The 20,079-nt window shown below is 47.7% G+C and overlaps 1 protein-coding gene across 4 annotated transcripts in view; it reads right to left on the bottom strand.

Moving 5' to 3' along the window:
• The window catches only part of Trappc9 (trafficking protein particle complex subunit 9), a 429,432-nt gene that overhangs the window by 296,784 nt on the left and 112,569 nt on the right, over positions 1-20,079 (bottom strand). For all 4 annotated transcript variants that reach the window (XM_041672442.1, XM_041672444.1, XM_041672443.1 and 1 more), the window contains one exon: positions 15,715-15,867. In XM_041672442.1, coding sequence (XP_041528376.1) covers positions 15,715-15,867 — 153 coding nt within the window. The remainder of the gene's footprint in view (positions 1-15,714; positions 15,868-20,079) is intronic.

Here is a 20,079-nt window from a genome sequence, read left to right as displayed (position 1 = left end):
TTGTCTCAGCCTCACACTGATGGCCTAGAGTGTGCACCGTGGCTTCCCTGCCTTCTGCTGCACTGTAGCTGCCTGGGATCTGTGGAATGGTGGCCTTCCTCCCACTGTGTCAGGGTTACTGAAGGCTCAGCATGGTTTGGGAACCTTCAGTATAGACACAGCTTTTCCTCCAGTGTAGACAGCCTTCCCGCTGGTGTAGACAGGTAGTCTTCTTTCTGTCTACTTGAACAGCTCCTACTTATCCCCTGAGCAGACCCAGAGGCTGTTCAGCACCTGTGACAAAGGGCTTTGAGATCCGACAGGGCCAGCCCTCACCAGGTGATTGTTCTGGAGCCATCTGGATGTTCCCCACCCTGGCTCTTTCATACCAGTTTCAGAACTGTTTTCAAGTTCTGTACAACAGTCTCTCAGACTTTCATCCAGGCGGTCTCAAACTGGTAGATGAATTTTGGAGGAAAGAGACCTCCTTGTGCTATTTAGTCTTCCCGTCTATGAATATGGTATACCTCTTTAGTATGCTTGTCTATGAATATGGTATACCTCTTTAGTATGCTTGTCTTGTTTAGTGGTTTTCAGCAACACTTTTTAATTTCCTCTGGGAAGCTCTTACAGTATTTTACAGATTCAGTCCTGGTTGCCTTATCAACTGAAAGTCTGTCCAAGCTGCACTCGGCAGCGAGCACTAACAAGTTACGGCTTGACGGATTTCTATGTTTGTGTTCACAGGGTAGTAGCCTCCACCCACAGCATAGCACAATACTTCCCAGCACTCTCTGCTTCCTTCCAGGCCTGCTGCTGTTGGCAACTCTCTACCAAGATACACAATTACAGCTGCCACCAAGATGTCATCAGTCCCACCTGTTAAGGGATCCTAAATACAGAATCTATTCTGTTTCTTTTTCAAGCCTCTTTGACTTAAAATCATATGAAGATATTCTATTACATGCCTGGAGTCGAAAGCCTCAAATCAGAGTGCAGGCTCCTCCTTCCCCTCAACGTGGTGTCTGAGGTCCATGTTCATGTGTTTTCTCACTGTACGGTTTGTTGCTGAGTCAAAACGGTATTTAGCCATTCCGCTTCTAGAGAAGTTCAGCTTGTTGTCTGCAGCACTGCTGTAGCCGTCTTGTCTGCATTTAGACATAAGGGCATACTGCAGCTTGCTCTGGTAGACCTGTAGCCAAGCAAGTGTTCAAAGTGCTCTCTTCTCTTCCCCTCTCTTCTCCCCCCACCTCCTCTTTAAAGTTTTTAGTACTGAGAATTGAACCCAGGGTCTTGGGCATGCTAAACACACTGTCAACTATTGAATTTAATTTTCAGTCCCATCAAAATATCACCGCCTTACAGTGTGTGGTTAGCTGTTTTGCTCTTTTAATGTTGTCTTTTCATGATTAGAATTTCTTTCTTTCTTTTTTAAAAGACGTTTCTCTGTGTAGCCCTGGATATCCTGGAGCTTGCTCTGTAGACCAGGCTGGTCTTGAACTCAGAGATCCACTTACTCCTGCCTCCCTAGTGCTGAGATTAAAGTCAGCCTGCACTACCATGCCCAGTTTAGAATTTCTTAATTTTGTTATCATTCTTTCCTTTTGGTTAGTGCTATCCAGGAAATCTTTGCCTACACACAGGCGGTGGAAAAGCTACCCTCTGTTCCTTCTGGAAACTGTTGCTTTAGCTTCACACTTAAGGTTACAGCTCTTTTGAGCTAGTCTCCCCTTTTCCCTCTCCCTCAGGACTACAATTCCCTCTTCCCCTCCCCCTCACAGAAAGTCTCCTCTTCCCCTCCCCTCACAGATATGTGTTGTGTGCTCTATGTATCCTGCTTCTTGGGTTGTGGTTTCTTCTGGTCCCAGTATCCTGGTATGCTGTGCCATCCCGTGGAACTCTGCCCTACTGGCCCGTTCCGTGTGGTGCAGAGAGGGAGCTGCTGGCTACATGTGGCAGTAGGCACTTGAACAGTGTATAGTGCACCTAAGCATCTAAAGGACTGATTATTGATTTCACTTGATTTTAATTACTTCAAATTTAAGTAATTTCTCTGGTGGCTGCTATATACAGTACAAGCCTAGTGGGAGAGACAAAGCAATTTCACATAAATTAAAAAGTATTATGAAAATGTATGGTGTTGAGTGTAGAGAGGAGCTGACCTAATTTAAAGGGCAGAAGAAGGATTTTCTCCAAGTGTGATGCTAGGCTAAGATTCAATGCATGAGGAGAACGTCAGCAGGGGAAAGACTGGAGGATGAGAACAGTGGTCCTTAATGCAAAGAAGGAAGTGTGGTCTAGGAAATGCAAACTTTTTTAAAAGGTGTAGGTGTGGGGGCAAAGAGGGAGAGAGGGGGAAGGGAGAAGGAGAGGGAAAGAGACTTAAAGCTAATTTTTAAGAGACCTGGGCCAGCGATGTGGAAGCTAACTTGTGGGGAGAAAAGATTTTGTGTGACAGTTGGGGAGCATTTGCTCTTCTTAATTTTTAAAATCAATGCTCTGCCTTGGAACTTTGAGCCTGCAGCAGTGCTGGCTGCTTAATGAAGACACAGTGCCTTTCCTGCCCAGATGCAGGGATGCAAGCCCACTGTGCGGACTATCACAGCTCTTACTCTGTTCTTTGAGTCCCTGCCTTTTAGAGGAGAACAAGCATCTGCCAGGGGGCAGGGTTCTGGAACATGCCCCTCCCCATCATATTATAAACAAGACAATCCCATTTTAACCTCAAACTGACGATACTCTGGTCTTGTTTTCCAAAATTTTTAAATCCCAAAATAACATATATTAATTCAGCTATCTCTTGTGAAAACTGACATTCACTTAGTTATGTTTCCCTTTCAGTAGAGGAGCCCATGTAAATAATAGATAAAAGAGGGGAATCAGGGAACTGGAGAGATGGCTCAAAGGTTAAGGGTACTGGCTGCTCTTCTAGAGGGCCCGGGTTTGAGTCCCAGCACTTCTATGGCAGCTCACAATAATCTGTAACTCCAGTCCCAGGGAATCTGACTCCTTCTGGCTTTCCCAAGCACCCACCACACATATGCTGAAGGCCTACACACAGGTAAAACCCCAAATAACATTTTTAAAAAGATAAGCAATCACAGCGGAGACCTAAGGATCACATTAGCACTGCTAGGACCATTGCTATTGCTATACAGTAACACCGACTACTCCGGAACAAAAGAGCAGGGGTCAGTGGAGCATGGCCTTAACTAATTTTCCTTTTAGAAAATTTGTCCTGGACAGATCTGGGATCTGCACCCAGATCTCATGCCTTTCGCTCCTTTGGGAGTTGATACAGTGTCCCTAACCTTCCCTGTCTTCCTCCATGTGTCCCAGGAGGTAATGTGGATACACTGGGTGGTACTGCCAATGTCTGCAACAGTCAGGAGAAACAGATGAGAGCCAGCCTGACCACCTGAGGTGGAGCCTGGCTGGCTTAGTTCTTCCCTCCTGTTGTACCCAAGATCCCACCCCAAGTGGACCTCAGGTGACTTCCTGTCCAGCTAACACCCGCTTAAGCAGTCTCCATCACACTCAGCTCCTCTGGAAACATGTCCAGCTTCTCCAATGGCTTCCCAAAGAAGCCCCCTGGGCTGCAGCTTCTGTGGCCTGCCTGACACTGCCGCACCCCCATGCTGTCCAGACTGGTCTCTGTTGAGTACCCCACCACTGGGGCCCTGTTCAGGAGCTTGTAACACAGGTCATCCCAACCCAACCAGTCCTTGAAGCTTAGACAGGGTTCATGATGCTGTCACCTCTCCAACAGTGAATAGACACTGGGAGTGTCTGGGAGCAGTCCTGTGCCAAATCCTGAAAAGAGACACCCTAAAGGAAGACAGTGTTGAGAAAGTAGAACACCTAGAGACGTCATAGGGACTCATGAGAAATACCACCTCAGCCACTACAGCTCACTGGAGACAGAACCCATGTGATGGTTTGAAAGAAAATGGCCCCCAAAGGGAATAGCACTATTAAGAGGCGTGACTTTGTTGGGGTGGGTGTGGCCTTGTTGGAGAAAGTGTGTCACTGTGGAGGCAGGCTTTAAGGTCTCCTACACTCAAGATACCACCCAGTGTATCAGTCTACTTCCTGTTGCCTGAATATCACACATAGCAGCTACCTTTGCAGCACCATGCCTGCAAGCTGCCATGTCCCACCATGATGATAATGGACTGAACCTCTGAACTATGAGTGAACCACCACAATTAAATGTTTTCTTTGTAAGAGTTGCCGTGGTCATGGCATCTCTTCACAGTAACAGAAACCCTAACTAAAGCAACCCACAAGAGTTGGAGAGGGGGTAACTAGAGCTTGGCTTGGAAAGCAGAGAGAAGAGCATGAATGCAGGTCCATCACCAAAGGCAGCATCAGACATAAGACACTGCCTCAGAACAGTGGCAAGAGGTTAGGGAAGGACCCAGCAAGGGAGAAATAAGGCAGGAGAGGGCATGGGCCCAAACTGCAAAGGCCTTGCTTTGAAGAAAAAAACTAAGCTTTTGGCAGAAGATGAAGGCTCGTGGAAGGCAGAAGAGTGACCAGGTATCTGCAATGACTTGAATAAAGACACTTAGCATGCTGCCCGAGGCCAAGAGGAAGAGGGAGGACACTGAAGAGAAACAAGAGACATGTCTGCCAGGGTCAAACGAATGAAGAACAACATGCATGTCATGTGGAAAAGAGGAGACTGCACCTGCACGTGACCTCTGCTAGCCTCTGAAAGTGGTCATTTGCCAACAAAGAGGACCCTGTGAGAGACATACATGGATCTAATCTACATAGGAAGTAGAAAAAGACAAGAGCTCCTGAGTAAACTGGGAGCATGGGGATCATGGAAAAGGGTAGAAGGGGAGGGGAGAGGAAGGAAGAGTAGAGAAAAATCTATAGCTCAATAAAAAAACAATTTTTAAAAAAAGAGGTCATTTGCTGAGAGGAAGGGGGCTCAGAGAGGAGGTACAGTGAGAAGACCCAATCTAGTGTTCAGTTCTCGGGAAGTGAGCTAGTACTCTCCAGTGGGGAGCCTTGTGGTAACCCAACATGCAGTCCCCCACAAGATGGCAGGTCAGAGTCCATGACTCTGTACCACAGTCATGTCATGGGCCCTTCTCAAAAGGCACCAGCAGAAGGCTCACCACCCTTTCACCCTCTCATACGGTGCCTGGGAAGATGACCCTCATGGACAGGGTCATTGTCCATCTGCCCTCAGACAGTGAGGCGACAGTGTTCACCTCAGTACTCATCTAGAAACTGCTCTGTTTGCTCTCTTGGGGAAGGAGGCGCAATAAGACTAACACCCCCACGCGCACGGGAGGCGCAATAAGACTAACACCCCCACGCGCAGGGCCCAGCACTGTCTCATGACACCAGGACTGCCTTGTGATGCCTTGGACAGATCGTCCACCTTTCTCAGACTCAGCTTCCTCTTCTGTCAAACAGATGGATTAGACGAGATGCCATCTCTAGCCCACTCCATTCCATGAAGCTGAAGACTCACCCCTTTCCATACTGAATCTGAAATGCCATGTTTAATTATCAGGTATAACAGACACTGTCGGCGGGGAAAGCTGACATTTCTCTTATAAAACCAAGAGCCAAAAAGCTCAGAGAAAAGTAAAATAGAATTAAATAATTAATGCAGAAGGAAAACAGAAGCAGACAACATTTCCACTGCCTGTGAGACCTGCCAACCCCAAAAGGCTGTTTCCACCCACAGCATCAGTTTCAATAAAAATCAAAGGCTAATGTATCGATCCCTCTGAGAGCACCTTGAACACAAACATGTCCTTCAGGCAGAGAGGGACATGCAGCAGCCTGGCTTGATCCTCACTGCCTTTATGAAAAACTTCAGTGCAGAAATAACTTTTCAATCTGATCAGATGAGAAAGACAATTGGTAGGCAAAAAGTATCATGACAGAGATATGTCTACCTCGTTCCTTCCTTCAAAACATTATATTGTGAACTGTCACATTAATGGAGACAACATCATGAAATAAACGTATAGCTGAATAAATTCTGAGGACGCAAACACTCAGGACCAAGAGCAGAATCATGTCTCTCTTTCCCCTCAGAAAAAAAACAGTTAAGACCCTGCCAGCCAGCAGACAGGCTTGTTTTGCCTCACGGCTACATAAACCATAACCTCCTCCTTCCCCAAGGTCAGCATGTGCCTGCTTGAGAGTGGGTCCCAGTCGTCTGTCCTCATCTCCCCGCTCCCTAAACACAGAGTCGCGGACACTATAGTGTAGTTGCACCCACTCGTCCTCAGATCCGGTGTTTCAGTCTCTCTCATTTCAAATCCTTTCATTCTTGTCTCATTGAAGTGTGCGCGTGCGTGCGTTGCGTGTGCGCGTGTGTGCGTGTGTGTGTAAGACATTAACAAATGACCATCCTAATCTTTTTTTACAATTTCTTAGTGAAAAGCAGAAAAAAAGATGATCATGCAGTAACACCACACTGGGTAGAAGAAAGAAGGGCTCCAGTGTGTGTGTGCCATCCCCCCAACAAATCCAACTTCAGGGCAATGACATGAAGCTTAGATTTAAGCAGAGGACTAGAGGTATACATAACCAAGCAGACCTAATCAAGGTGTGCTCCCGAGCATCATGCATTTGTTGGTTTGGAGGCAGGATTGGTCTGTCCAGCCCTAGCTGGCCCAAAACACACCGTGCGTCTACCTCCCGCATGCTGGGATTAAACGCATATGCCACCATGCCAGGCCTTCATTCACAGCCTAGTGTCACCTTCACTACCTTCCATGTCCACAGTTTCATCTTCCCCCCTGACAACACATGTGAGGGAGTCCCTTCACTTGACAGCAGGGTCTCCAGGAGCCCGAACGGGATGCTACATTCCACTGGTGTATTTAATGGTGCTCCTGCCCTCTTGGTCCCATCAGGAGTCCGAGCTGGGCACCCCTCCGCCTCAGGTGTGTGACCTAGGGACAATGCTACTGCACAGGAGCACTGTGTTCTGCCAACAGCAACAGTATTCTGTGTGGCTGTGTCTTACTTTGTCACATGGGCACTGCTTCCACCCAGTCATGGCCTTGGAACTGCAAAGATGAATTTCCCGTCCCATTTCCAATGGTTATTTGAGATAGTTCTACTAGGAGGAAGCCACCTTGACAGCTGTCAGTCTCCAGACACAGACAGAAGAGGACGGGAGAGCAAGCAGTACCAATTATGGCCTTCACATAACAACTCGGCTCCCCATCACTCTCCAAAGTTGAGCAGCTGCCTCCTATAGCATTAGAACACGCTCACTAAAACACGGGATCAAGCTGCTGGCTCCTGGGTGCCAGGCGGCCTCTTCAGGATGGTCCCTGGTACCACATCAGTGCTGGTCCCCTCTGATCATGCCCTTGTTCTAGGTTTCCAGATGTTCCCAGATCTTCTTGATCCACTTCCTGTTCCCGACCCAGAACTAACCACTTCTCTAAGAAACATTGTTCTTCTGATCAGGAGGAAGGGTGAGGGGTGCCCAACACTGCTGAGCACAGCCCATCGCTGCTGAGCTGACCAGAGCACAGGGCTGGAAGGGAGATGCATGACAAAGAGATTGACTGATTTATTTTTAAATAACTCATTATTTCTTACTAATACATTCAATTCAAACTCTAAGTTGCAAGACTATTATTCGATTTCATATCCTTAAATCTGTTACCTTCTGTTTTTTGCATGAAAATCCTAATTCACGACCAGATTCCAATGATGGAGGTAAAAAGGGTTATGAGGGACTGGGAAGACAGCTCAGTGGATACAGCATTTGCTGAGCAAGTGAGACACAGGGTCTGGATCCTCAGAACACACTGAAGGCATGGCACGGCAGACTGCCAATAATCTCAACACACAGGAGGAGACAAGGAATTCCAGAACAAGCTGTCTGCAGAGCAGGTGAAAACAGTGAGAAACCCTATCCGTGTATGCAAAGTGAAGAGCAGTCCACCTTAGGTCTCTACATGCACACACATATGTACCCCCACATAACATGTCCAACACACACATGTCAGAGGCTGGAGAAATGGCTCTGTCAGCAGACTGTGCAGGTATGAGGATCTGGCTTCAATGCCCAAAATCCACATAAAAACTCAAATGTGAAATCAAGTGCCTTTGTTAGATTTTTGTCAACTTAACACAAACTAAAGTCACCTGGGAAGATGGACCCTCAACTGAAAGCGTGCCCCTACCAGACTGGCCCGTCCACAAGCCTGTGGGGAGTTTTCTTGGTTGATGAATAATGTAAAAGGGCTTAGTTCTCTGTGTTGGTATCACTCCTGGGAAGTGGTTCTGGGAAGTATAAGAAAGCAAACTGAAGCCAATGAGAAGCATCCCTCATGGTCCCTGCTTCAGCTACTGTCTCTTGGTTCCTGTCTTGAGTTTCTGCTCTAACTTCCATTGATGATAGTCTGTATTCTGCGGGGTAGAATAAACCCTTTCATCCCCAAGATTTTAGGGTTTTGATTGGTGTGGGGTGGGGGTTGTTTTAATGTATGTGGGTGTTTTGCCCACTTGTGTGTCCATGCAATACATGCACTCCTAAGTCCTATGGATGTCAGAAGAGGGCACTGAATCCCCTAGACCTGGAGTGACTGATGGATGGGAGGTGCCATGCGGGTGCTGGGAATCAAACACGAGTCCACTGGAAGATCAGCCAAGACTCGTAACTCTTGAGCCATCTCTCCAGCCTAAGTTGGTGTTGATCAGTGCTTAATCTCAGGAATAGAAACCTAACTAAGATAGCAAGTATTTGTAATCTCAGTGCTGGTTGCACACTGGCTAGTCACCCTAGTCTACATGGTATGACAGGCCTGTGGAAGATTCTACCTCAAAAAAAAAAAAAAAGGTAGACGATCCAGGCACTGTGGTATACATCTTTATTCCAGCATTCAAGAGGCAGAGGCAGGTGGATCTCTATGAGTTCAAGGCCAACCTGGTCTACATAGTTTCAGGCCAGCAAAAGGTACACAATGAGATCCTATCTCAAAAGAATAAAAAGCAAAGGAAAGATGGATAGCATCTGAGATATGACCTCCATATGATATCCTCTGGCCTCCACATGAGCATACACACATATGCACAAATACATGTGCACAGGTGAGCACACACACACATATACATACATGTGTACCCTCATACACATGAACGCACTAAAAAAGTTAATGCTGAGTAGTAAAAAAGTTTACTTTACTTCACAATAATATACTCTTATGGGTAATTAATATCAATGTTAATCCTAACAATATAATTACTGATATCAGCTTAAAAATTACTTGAACACACAATGTTCTCTCCCCCTGCCTTTTTAAATCAGCATGGTATATGCACAATGTTTTAAGGGAACTGCATGTTTATCCCAGCCGCCCAGAACCAAAATAATCACACAGAAACTGTATTAATTAAAACACTGCTTGGCCCATTAGCTCTAGCTTCTTATTGGCTAACTATTACATATTAATTTAACCCATCTCCACTAATCTGTGTATCGCGCCATGAGGCTGTGGCTTACTGAATAAAGTTCCTGCATCTGTCTCTGGAGGGGACACGTGGCTTCTCACTGACTCCACCCTTCTCTCTCTCCCAGCATTCGGTTTAGTTTTCCCCGCCTACCTCTATCCCCTGTGCAGACCAAGACAGTTTCTTTATTAACCAATGGTATTCACAGCATACAGAGGGGAATCCCACATCAGCACACTGTTAGAGCCAGTGGCCATGACATAGCACATATATACTCTCCCATCTAATGCCTCCTGGATTTTGGTACTTGATGCTCACAGTCCTTGTGACACTCTCTCTCTAGCTGTCTTGCCAGTCCTCCATCACAGAATCTTCAAGATGTAAACATTGAGAGCATAATGCTACATTCCTGCATCCTGACAATTAATCCGGATCCCTGATTGCTGAGTCTGAAGGATCTGGACCTGAAAATCCTGGCTTCCATTTCACTGCACATGCATCTGAAAACATATTATCTGTCTGGACAGATACTGCCCCTGTCGAAAAAGTCCAGTGATAATCAGATCTCCATTATTTCATAAATCACCATTTTGGCCTGAAGTCTAGTGATTGTATTAGAGCGTCTCAGGCTCCCTGGGTCAGTGCGCTCATACACAGTGTGCTGTTCGATAAAAATCTCAAGGGTTGACTTTCACTTCAGGAAGTTTTCTGGAATTCTGGTTACCAGGCTGTGGCCTTCTGCTCTAGTGTCTCACGGCAGGTGATCCATGAGGATGCATGCATAAGGGATGCATGTGCACTGAGGTAGGTCTTCTGTGTCATCTAAAAATGTCATGTTCCCACCATCTCCCCTTTTCATTCTCTCTCCGTTTTCCTCACCTTCGTCTTCTGTGTCCCCATCACTCACCCAAGACCAAAAGCTCTGCTTGACCTTTGAGTTCTCTCCTGAGTTCTCTCCATCCTAGTGTTGAGATTTTTCTGACTTGGAATTACGTTTCTTTCCAACTCGAATTGTTTCTTGGTGTCTGTTAGCTGATTTGAAGGGACCGTACACATCTTCAGCAGGCACCCCAGCATGCTGCAAGACATGCCAACTCTTGCTCTGCCCCCTGGGTTTCTACTGTAATGCTGCATAGGACTTGACCTTGATACTTCCCGTTGGCCACCTTAACAGAACTGGTTGACAGGAACCATCAGGAGAGATGGCTCCCAGCTACCCTGACTCCAATAAACACACACATCTTTTTCTCTGTTCCATGGGGTGCTGGCCACGGGAGTTCATGCTCTGCACCGAGGGGCATGGTGCCTGCTCATGTACAGATATGTCCTCTTGTCCCTTCATTATGTCGTCCCGCACAGATTCCTGCAGCTTCTCCTCCAGGTCCTCATTCTTATTCTAGAACTTTCCACACATATGCTCCTGGAACATACGAGAGCCCTGTACATATGTTCCAGCTGCTATCCTAGATCTGAGCAAGTGAGTGGCCTCAGGCTACTCAGGGGTTGCTGGTCTCTACCACCAGCTACCATCGTCCTGTTTCCTCTCGTGTGAGTGTCAGGCCTCTCAGATGTCAGCGGTTTTGCTGAAGTTGCTCATATTTTGGGGTCTCCAGAGAACCCCGATGCTTGCTTTAGCTACATATTTTTCCTAAGGGTATTTGGCTCTTCTGTATGTATTTGGTCTCCTTTATTAGGCAACCTAAAGACACACAACATCTAAGACAGCGGTGTATCACCATCTTCCAAGGTTTCTCATCATAAACTTAACATTCCAAGAAATCAGAAATTTCTGGTTGTTGTAAAGCACTTTCTGGTTGGAAGGCTGACTTCTCTAACCCTGGAGGGAGATGTGCTGCCCCACAATCCATAGACTCAAGAAGTCACTGGCTCTGAGAATTCACTTTCAAAATCAAAACACAACAGACCAAAGAGGTATTCTGTGGCAGCAACTTTTCTCCTCATTTTTTTTTATTTTGAAAAATATCAAACCTACAGAAAAGCTACAAGAACAGAAATGAAGACCCACAGACCATTCACCGAAAGCACTAGTTTTAAATAATTTGATGTGTTTACTTTCTATTTTTACATTGACACCATCTTTTCTGCCCTGAACCGTATCAAAGAAAATGCAAGCATAATTCTCTCTGTCCCTTTGGTAGTTCTGAATGTCCTTCCTGGGAGCAGGTCCTCCTGCTGTGGTTTCATTACCACTCCCAATGCACCTGTGATTGACATGCAGGGTTACCTTGTATGTGTCTACATTCGCTCCCCCACTGTCTCCGAACTGGGATGTGATTAAAGACTACACAAAGCCTTGGACTGCAGTATTCCTCAACCTCCTCCAACGACAGAGTTTTCCCATTTTCTTTACAAAAATCAGGGATAGTAACAAAATATGCTTTTAGAATTGTTGGGAATTTTAAACAGGAACAGATATGGTGGCACAGGACTGTGACACCAATAACTTGGGTAGCTGAGACAGGAGAATCACAGATTCAAGGAGGCCTGCCTAGGCAATATAGGGAGACCTTGTCTCAAAATGTTTAAAGAAAAGTTATTTCAAACGCTCAGGATATACTGCGGTGAGGCAGCTCTTACCTAACACACTCAAGGCGCCACACTCAATCCCCAGCAGCCTCCAGGTAAAAAGACAATAACAAAGCAGGAAGTCCAGCCTCTACACACAGATCTGATGTCACTCATAGCTATCAGCTTCTTCCATCTGTCTGCTACCCACACTAAGGCCAGGCCCCCAACTGTGCAGCGTCTCTATTTACTGCTGCAAGCTCACAAAGCTGCATCTAATTTCAGTAGCCACAGCGAAGAAAAGCTCATGCCTGAAAAAGAAACTGAGTCCACTTCCATGTTTCTGAGGACCACCTAGTTAAGAGCCACAGGGGTTCCTCTACAGGCTCCCAGGGGCAACTGAACTTACAGCTGCCTCCAAGGAAAGACTGAACAATACCTGGGAAACTCTCGGAACTGCCTTGTTCTGTGATTGCTGTGCAAACAGCCTGAGCAGCCACTGACAGCTATCATTAATAACCAGGTTGCTGCATCCAACTGACCAGGTAGTAAGTCAGCCTACATTTGCAAACCCCTTGGAAACCGTAATTCTCGTGCTGATTTAATTGTTTTACAAGATTGAAGCATTTTCCCAGATGATAAATCCCAAACTGCCTCACCCTGTTATAAACAAAGGCAAGAATGCAGCATTGTCAACAAATGGATCTGCAGAACACTAAACTCAGGCAACCCACCAAACGCAAGGAGCCAGAGTTTCCACCAAGAGACCTCTGTACTCCTCAGGGACGACTTGATGCCAGCAGTCAGCTGCAGAAGGCCAATCTAGTGCCTGACTTTTGAGTCTCACATACAAATCTCAGGTAGAAGATTTGCCTGGACACGTTTCTAGGGATCACCGTCTGGGCAAGCACTACAGCCACGGGCATCTGAATGGAGACTCAGGACTGGGTAAACTCCCTCCTTGTGGAAAAAATCCCTCTATCTACTACTGAAAACTCAACAGGGTGAAGCAGGTTACAAACAGACAGAAAAGAAAGAAAATCTATCAGATTTGATTTAGGTCATGGTTCTAGGAATCAGGTCCATGGCTCTGTGTCCTCTGGACAAGGTACTCTGCACTGAGCTACACCCCCAGCCCAAAGCGGGTGTATCCCTTACTTCCCCACTGTGGTGGTTTGAATAGGAACGGCCCCATAGACTCACTGTATGTGAAAGCTTGGCCCATAGGTGATGGCAATATTAGGTGTGGCCTTATTAGAGGGGGTGTGGCCTTGTTGGAGGAAATGTGTCCCTGTCGGGGCAGGTTTATGAGTTACCATGGTCATGGTGTCTCTTCACAAAAACAGAAGCCCTAGGTATGACACTCACTACCTTCCCCGCCCCCCACCTGCTATCTGATGTTTGCACGTCCTGATAAGTTAAATTCCTGAGGCGTTTCCCATTTCTTCATCCCACACTTGTTTTCCTGTCCTCACTAATAACATAAAGAAGAGCTTTCTTGCAGAACTTCAGAAATGGCATTTCAACACTGTGGGTGGGGAGAGCAAACTTCAGGAAGGAAGTGATGGACTCAGAAACAGCCGAAGTCCTTAGTGCACACTGTGGGGGTATGGGACACAGGGCCCCGATGGGAGCAGTGCCCTCACCGCAAAGGCAGACAGCTTCCAGACTATATGAGGGATGTCTATTGCTCCATCTCTGTCTGTGGTGTTTTTGTTAAGGTGGCCTGAGCTGAGAAAGAGTTACAAGGCCAATTTTTACATAGCAGCCATTACAATAAAACCACATGGTGGCTGGTTCCTGTGTCCTTTACACAGAGACTTGGGATCACCAACAATTCCTTAAAGATGTCTTTCGGCACACAATCTTCACAAGAGTAAATAAACAGCAGCCTAACCTGGAACCCCACAACAAGGGAGGGGCAGGGGAAAGAGTCCTTCATCATGTGTCATCCACACATACACCCTTGGTCCCTTCACACCCTAGGCCTTGGGATGGGGGCGCTGAGGGAGTCAAGGCCTTTGTTTCTATTCCAAAGCAAAGAGACAGACAGAAGATGAGTGACAGGGTAAGGCAGAGGAAAAGGACAGTGGAAAATGTCTTTGCCTGAGTGGATGGAATGGCCTTGCAGCAAGGAGACGCTTGGCCTGAGATCTGCGCAATCCAGTGCAGGTCAGGCAAAGCTGAGGAGCAGAGCCACTAGGTAAGCGCTAGCAGCTGCAGAAGCCCTGCAGAGCAGACTGAGTAGGTCATGGGCCAACGGTAGGCAGCTGGAGAACACTCACAGGGGGCAAGGTGAGGAGGCAGTTTCTCATGACAGAAGAATAAAGCCCTTAACTTCCACTTGCTCTCGTTCAACACAGGAGCATAACTAATGCACAGTGAAGCTGAAAGAGGCTGCCTCAGAAGGGAGTCCCGGGGCTGAGGAGCTGGTCGGGTGGGGGAGATTCCTGCAGTGTCGGCATGAGGAACTGAGCTCCGCTCCCCAGCACCCACACTAAGGCTGTAATTCTAGCACTGGAGGGCAGACAGGTGGATCCCGGGGGCTCGCTGACTAGGTTCAAGTTCAGTGAGAGACCCTTCTCAGGAGAACAAGGCAGAGAGTGATAAAAAAAAAAAAAAAGGCCACCAGAAGTCCTGCTCTGGCCTCTATATGTGTGCACAGAACACACATGTGCACACACAAGCACATACACAACATACACGGAAGGATGAAAAGTTCATTTCCGGAGAGATCTGGGCTCTGGGCTTTAGGGCCCTCTTTTCTTTCTTCACCTACAGGGCTCTTCCAAATAAAGCAAGCTGTATCTAAGTTACACTCCACATCTACGGGGTTCCAACTACTCCTTCCTGTAACAGATGCTGGGAATCTTGCAGCTACTAATCCTCGCAGCCCTAGAAATGGGGTTGTCATCACTCATGAGTTAAGAAACAAAGGCAGAGAGTTCTGGCAGTCATCTAAGTTCTGGGACGGAAGCACACTGTCTCCAGTAATGTCATATGAGCTGAATATCGGCACCTCCTCCCAAAATTGCCACATTGAAGCCCTACTACCCAAACCAACTGTACTACAGACGCATTATGAGCAGGTGGAAGGGGTAAGCGATGTCGTGAGGTCAGAGCCCTGATCCAGGGAAGCAGCCTTTTCACAAAGAGGGAAGGAACATGAGAGAGAAACTCTACTATGTGTGGTCACAGCCAGAAGACAACCATCTGTGGGCCAGGAAAAGGACCCAAAGCCCTGGCCTCAGGCCTCACAGCCATAAGGAGTCAGTGTCTGGTGTTGAACCCTGTCACCCAGGATCTTTGCAACAATAGCCTGAGCTGGCTCATATGCCCCACCAGGCTTCATAACTTGGTGTCAGGAATCTGTGAGCCACCAGATTCGTCTCCATCAGTTTGTCTTCCTGCTGTGCCGAATTCCCACTGCCCCAGCTGCCTACACAAACCAGAAGGCTCTGAGGGAACATTTTATCACAGCTGACGAGACGGCTGCGGTCACACTGAAAACTGTGGCCATTCTTACGTTCACACATTAGGATGTCCTCCCCACAAACGACAACAAAACGGTCAAGAGGGGGATTAAGAACCAGTTTGGCTGAAAAGCACTCTCACTACAGACATGCGCAGTAACTCGCAGCTAATGAAGTGGCCAGAAGTCCAGGCAGCTGGACCTAATGTCTGGCAAGCAAGTGACAAGGTGCGAAGGGACAGGATGGGAGAGCAGTATGAACATGGACATTGGGACAGGCTCACCATCACTCAGGTCCTGGAGGAGATTCTCCTGGCAAGAGAAGTCCAGTTTTGCCTTGATGTTGATGGTGAAGGTGGCCACCTTCCCAGGCTGCAGAGGGAACTGGGACAATGTTTCTTCCAGCTTCCAGCTCAAGAAGTCACCGTACAACTTTTCTGCAAAGAGAACACAGGGGTGAGAAGGATGTTACTACTCCAGGCAGCGTGATACTTACTTGTCCCCAAGGAGAAAGAACGGCAAAGGAAAAGCTGCTGCAGAGTGGTGGATGGAAGGGCCAATGCCTTCCAGAGTCGCGAGACCATGAGGTGGTGCACTGAGAGACCAGGCAGAGGGCAGGGGAGCAGGAAACCCCAAGCTCCAGTCCCAGGCAGCCCTGACTCCTAGCGAGCAGCTCCACTCACTCAGTGAATTCTTCCTTTCCTCTACAGGCTGAGAGTTCAGGTAAATTCCTGCACAGTGAGTACCTTCTAGAGAGCAGAGGGCCTCGCTCTCGACAGAAACAGGCAAGGGTGTAATGGGGAAAGATGTTGCCTAGGAAGGCGCCTCTGCAGAGGGAGAGCAGAGAACTGGAGGGCGGGGCGGGGGGGGGGGGGTATGCATAGAGGGCGGATACTATGGGCCTAAAGGCTGAAGATGGATGCCCCAACCATACAAAAGAACTTTGGGTGACTGTCCAGGCAGCAAGATGTCTCTGTCATTTCTAGAGTTTTCTTATTTCTTGTTTACTTAGGTAGTATTATATCCTTCTGGAGTCTTTGATGGAGTTGAAGAATGAATAGATAGTTATAGTTTTCCTTAGTTATGATAAAAGATAAAATAGATATAAATATTACAACTGTAATTCTTGCTTGATAACTGTTTTGCTATATGTAATTTTACTATGTTAAAGTTAAAGCCTTTCTTTTTTGTTTAAACAGAAAAAGGGCAAATGATGTGGGAGTGATTTCTTATTAATAAAGAAACTGCCTAGACCCATTTGATAGGCCAACCCTTAGGTAGGCGGAGTAAACAGAACAGAATGCTGGGAGAAAGAAGCTGAGTCAGGGAGTCGCCATGATTCTCCCACTCCAGACAGACGGCAGGTTAAGATCATTCCTGGTAAGCCAGCTCGTGGGCTACACAGATTATTAGAAATGGGTTAGATCAATATGTAAAAGCTAGCCAATAAGAAACTGAAACTAATGGGTCAGGCAGTGTTTAAAAGAATACAGTTTCCGTGTAATTATTTTGGGTAAAGCTAGCCGGGTGGCGGGACACAGCCCGTCGCTCCGTATTTCAACAAGTCCCAATAAAGCAAAAGAAGGAACAGGTTGGCAAAACAAAGTGCATCCAATCAGGAGAGCCATAGAATCTCACAATGAAAACTAGAAAGGCTCAGCCACAGATCTGCAGGGAAACAGTAAGACCACAAAACCCTGGGCCTACTGAATTCTCAGCAAGGGACAGGACCAGAAACTTCCCTTGGCACCCAAGTCTAGCCCCTCAGCTACCAGGGTATGCAAGAGTACCCCTGGGCGTACCCTGTCCTGTAGAGGGCAAGGCATACCATCAGAGTCTGCACAGGGACTTGGCTCCACACTGGGACAGATTTCAGAGCTATGGGCAGGGGAGGAACCAGAGAAAGGACAGAGACTGACCTGAGGCCAGGCAGCCAGCTCCACATATCCTCCTTCCCACTTGTCAAGGGTGCTGAAGACCCGGGGCTCAGGCAACCAGGGTTCATGACAGCCTTCCTTCTGCTCCCTGGTGATGTTTCTGCTCACTCTTAGGCAGCCCTCCTAGGTCCTCCTGTCTACTACGCTGCATATGGTTGCCCTGTGCTTCCTCAGAACCTCTGGTCAGCTGAGGGTCCTAAGCACTGGAGCCTGCCCCTAAAAACTCAAGGCCCCTTTCACCCTACTGGGGGGGGGGGTGCATTCCCCTGCCTAACTCACCAAATGTCACTTTCACTGGGTGTCAGCTTCCCTTTCTTATTCCAAATGCAGAAGGCTAGCACCTAGTAGGCAGTCTTTGGAAGGCCAGAGAGGAAGGTCAGTGGAATGTATAGCACTTTTAAGTCTTAGGAATACATTTGATTTTGGAGGATGCCTGTTGTTCTAGACCCAATTCCAAAATAGAAGAAAGGTCTTTCCTCCCAAAGCAGGCACAGTGCCCTGATCCTCTCATCGACCCAGGAACTCCAGTCTACGGAGAGATGAGGAACTTCCACTCAGAATAGCATAGGACAAGAGATGCCTAGCTACAGAAAACCAAGCAGCCCTGCTCCATAGGGGCCAAGTCCTAAGCCTGAAGGCACAGGAAATAAGGGCATGGTAATTTCCTCAGCCAGTGCCTACTACAGAGGCACCGGCCAGGGTCAGCTAAGACACAAAGGTCCTGCAAAAGCCTCCCATCCCAGAGACCTATCTCTGAAACCCAGGCACACAGTCAGCCCCTCGGCTGTCTCATCTCCTGAACATGGCATGATAGTCTCTGACCCCAGGAATCACTTGCTCCTCCTATCTCCACCGTGCCTGATGCCCCTCACACACCTTGCTCCATCTGGGAATTCCTGGGGCTCCTTTCCTGCACTCCCCCCATCATCCTCTGAACTCTCACACACGCTCCTGGAGCATTGCCAGCTTCCAGTGATGGTCTCTTCCACCAAGCAGTCGATGGGCAGACATTGTCTCTGAGTCAGAGGATCACGGGTAATTTTTAGTTGCTTGGTAATTTTTTTAATTCACTCCAGTAAGCATATGTCACAGTTCCATATACAAACAAACATATGCATAAACCCACGACCCCTCTCTTCCCAGCCCCTCCAGTGTACTGCAACAGCCCTGCGAAGCCAGCATGCAGATCCTCCTGCAAGGCTGTCCACAGTGAAGACTATAGCATCCTGATGTGAGCTGAGAACTAGATGGTTGTGTCCCAGGCATGTGTGTCACCATCTGAGTCCCCACACCTGACTGTGCCAGCTGAAGAAGCGCACAGACGGTGGATTTACTCTGTGGAAGCCAAGCAAATGGAGGGTGAGCAGGTTCCTAACCAGAGCTTTACCTGGCTAAGGAAAAGCTAGTCCAAGCTTCTTAGATAGGCTATGCCTCTCCTTCACACAACCCGTGCTGGCATAGTATGCCGGGGCCTGGGCTGACAAAGTACCGGTTGTCACATGAGAACTGCACTGTTCCCCATAAAGGAACAGAGAGGGCAACTGAAGCAAGAGCTATCAAGAGACACAGAGGCACAGGCCGGGATCAACTCGGACACAAAGCCCAAAGAGCTGAGCACATCAGGCAGTCGGTGGAGTGTCTGCCTGATGTGAGTAGGCCCCGGGTTCAATTTCCAATATTACACAAACCAGGTGTGGTGGAGAATCACCTGTAATCCTGGCACTTGCTCAAAAGACACAACCAGAGCTGAAGTTCAAGATCATCCTCAACTACAAAGCAACTTCAAGGCCAGCATGGGCTACATGATACCCTGCCTCGGACAGACAAGAAGAAAAATCAAAGCAACACCAGGCAAGGGCAGTGTCCTTTCCACTAGACTGCAGCCTCTCTCCTGTCTGAGACATGAACCTAGCCAGTATTAGAACAGAAGCTCGGAGAATTCCCAAGGAAAATCTCATGGGAGGTATACAATGCCTCGAAAAGAGAAAGTAAGAGCAAAATTCAATAATCAAGCCTATGAGCTCTAGGGTCATAGCCCTAAACTTGAACCCCCACACTGACACTATCAGCTCTTGGATCAGCACGGTCGCATATTCTCTGTCACTCCCAAAAGAGCTTGTCAGTGGAGGGGGCCAGTGTTCAATCTGTGAGATAAAACGGGGCTATGTTACATCTCAGCACAGCAACTTAGCTCATGGGAATCACTTGGGTGTGGGACCCAGAGCTGCTCCAGCCTCTACACCCATCCCACTCACCCGGTAAGCTGTCAGCACACAGCCACCGAGAGCCTTGGTTCTGGGGACACAGCGATGGGGAAGATGTAGTCTCTGCTCTAGGAAGGGTAAAGGTCTGGTGGGAGGGCAGGGTGGGCCAAGAGCAGAGGGGTTTCCAAAAATGGGCCACACAAGAAGCCAGGTTCCTCTCAGTACAAAGCTCTCTGAAGAAACTTTGCCACGGCTGCACACCACATAGGTTCAATAACTGCCTGCTGCATTAATCAGCCACCTAGAACTAAAATAAAACTCACTGTCCTCTCAGAGGCCCAGGTCTACATGGAAAAACCAGCTCTGCCAGGGGGCAGAGGAACTACTCCAAAGATTACAAATACAGCACTCTTCTTGCATGTTAGGGAGGCTTTCGTTTCTTAAAAGAGTTTCCTCTGGGGCTGGAGAGATGGCTCAGAGGTTAAGAGCACTGACTGCTCTTCCAGAG

Source organism: Microtus oregoni, unplaced genomic scaffold, assembly GCF_018167655.1.
Source record: "Microtus oregoni isolate MIOR12 unplaced genomic scaffold, Mior012 000022F_ref0000154, whole genome shotgun sequence".
In the NCBI taxonomy this organism is placed as follows: Eukaryota; Metazoa; Chordata; class Mammalia; order Rodentia; family Cricetidae; genus Microtus; species Microtus oregoni.
The sequence above is the reverse complement of the archived record's forward strand: the minus strand, read 5'-3'. Positions and strand labels throughout refer to the sequence as shown.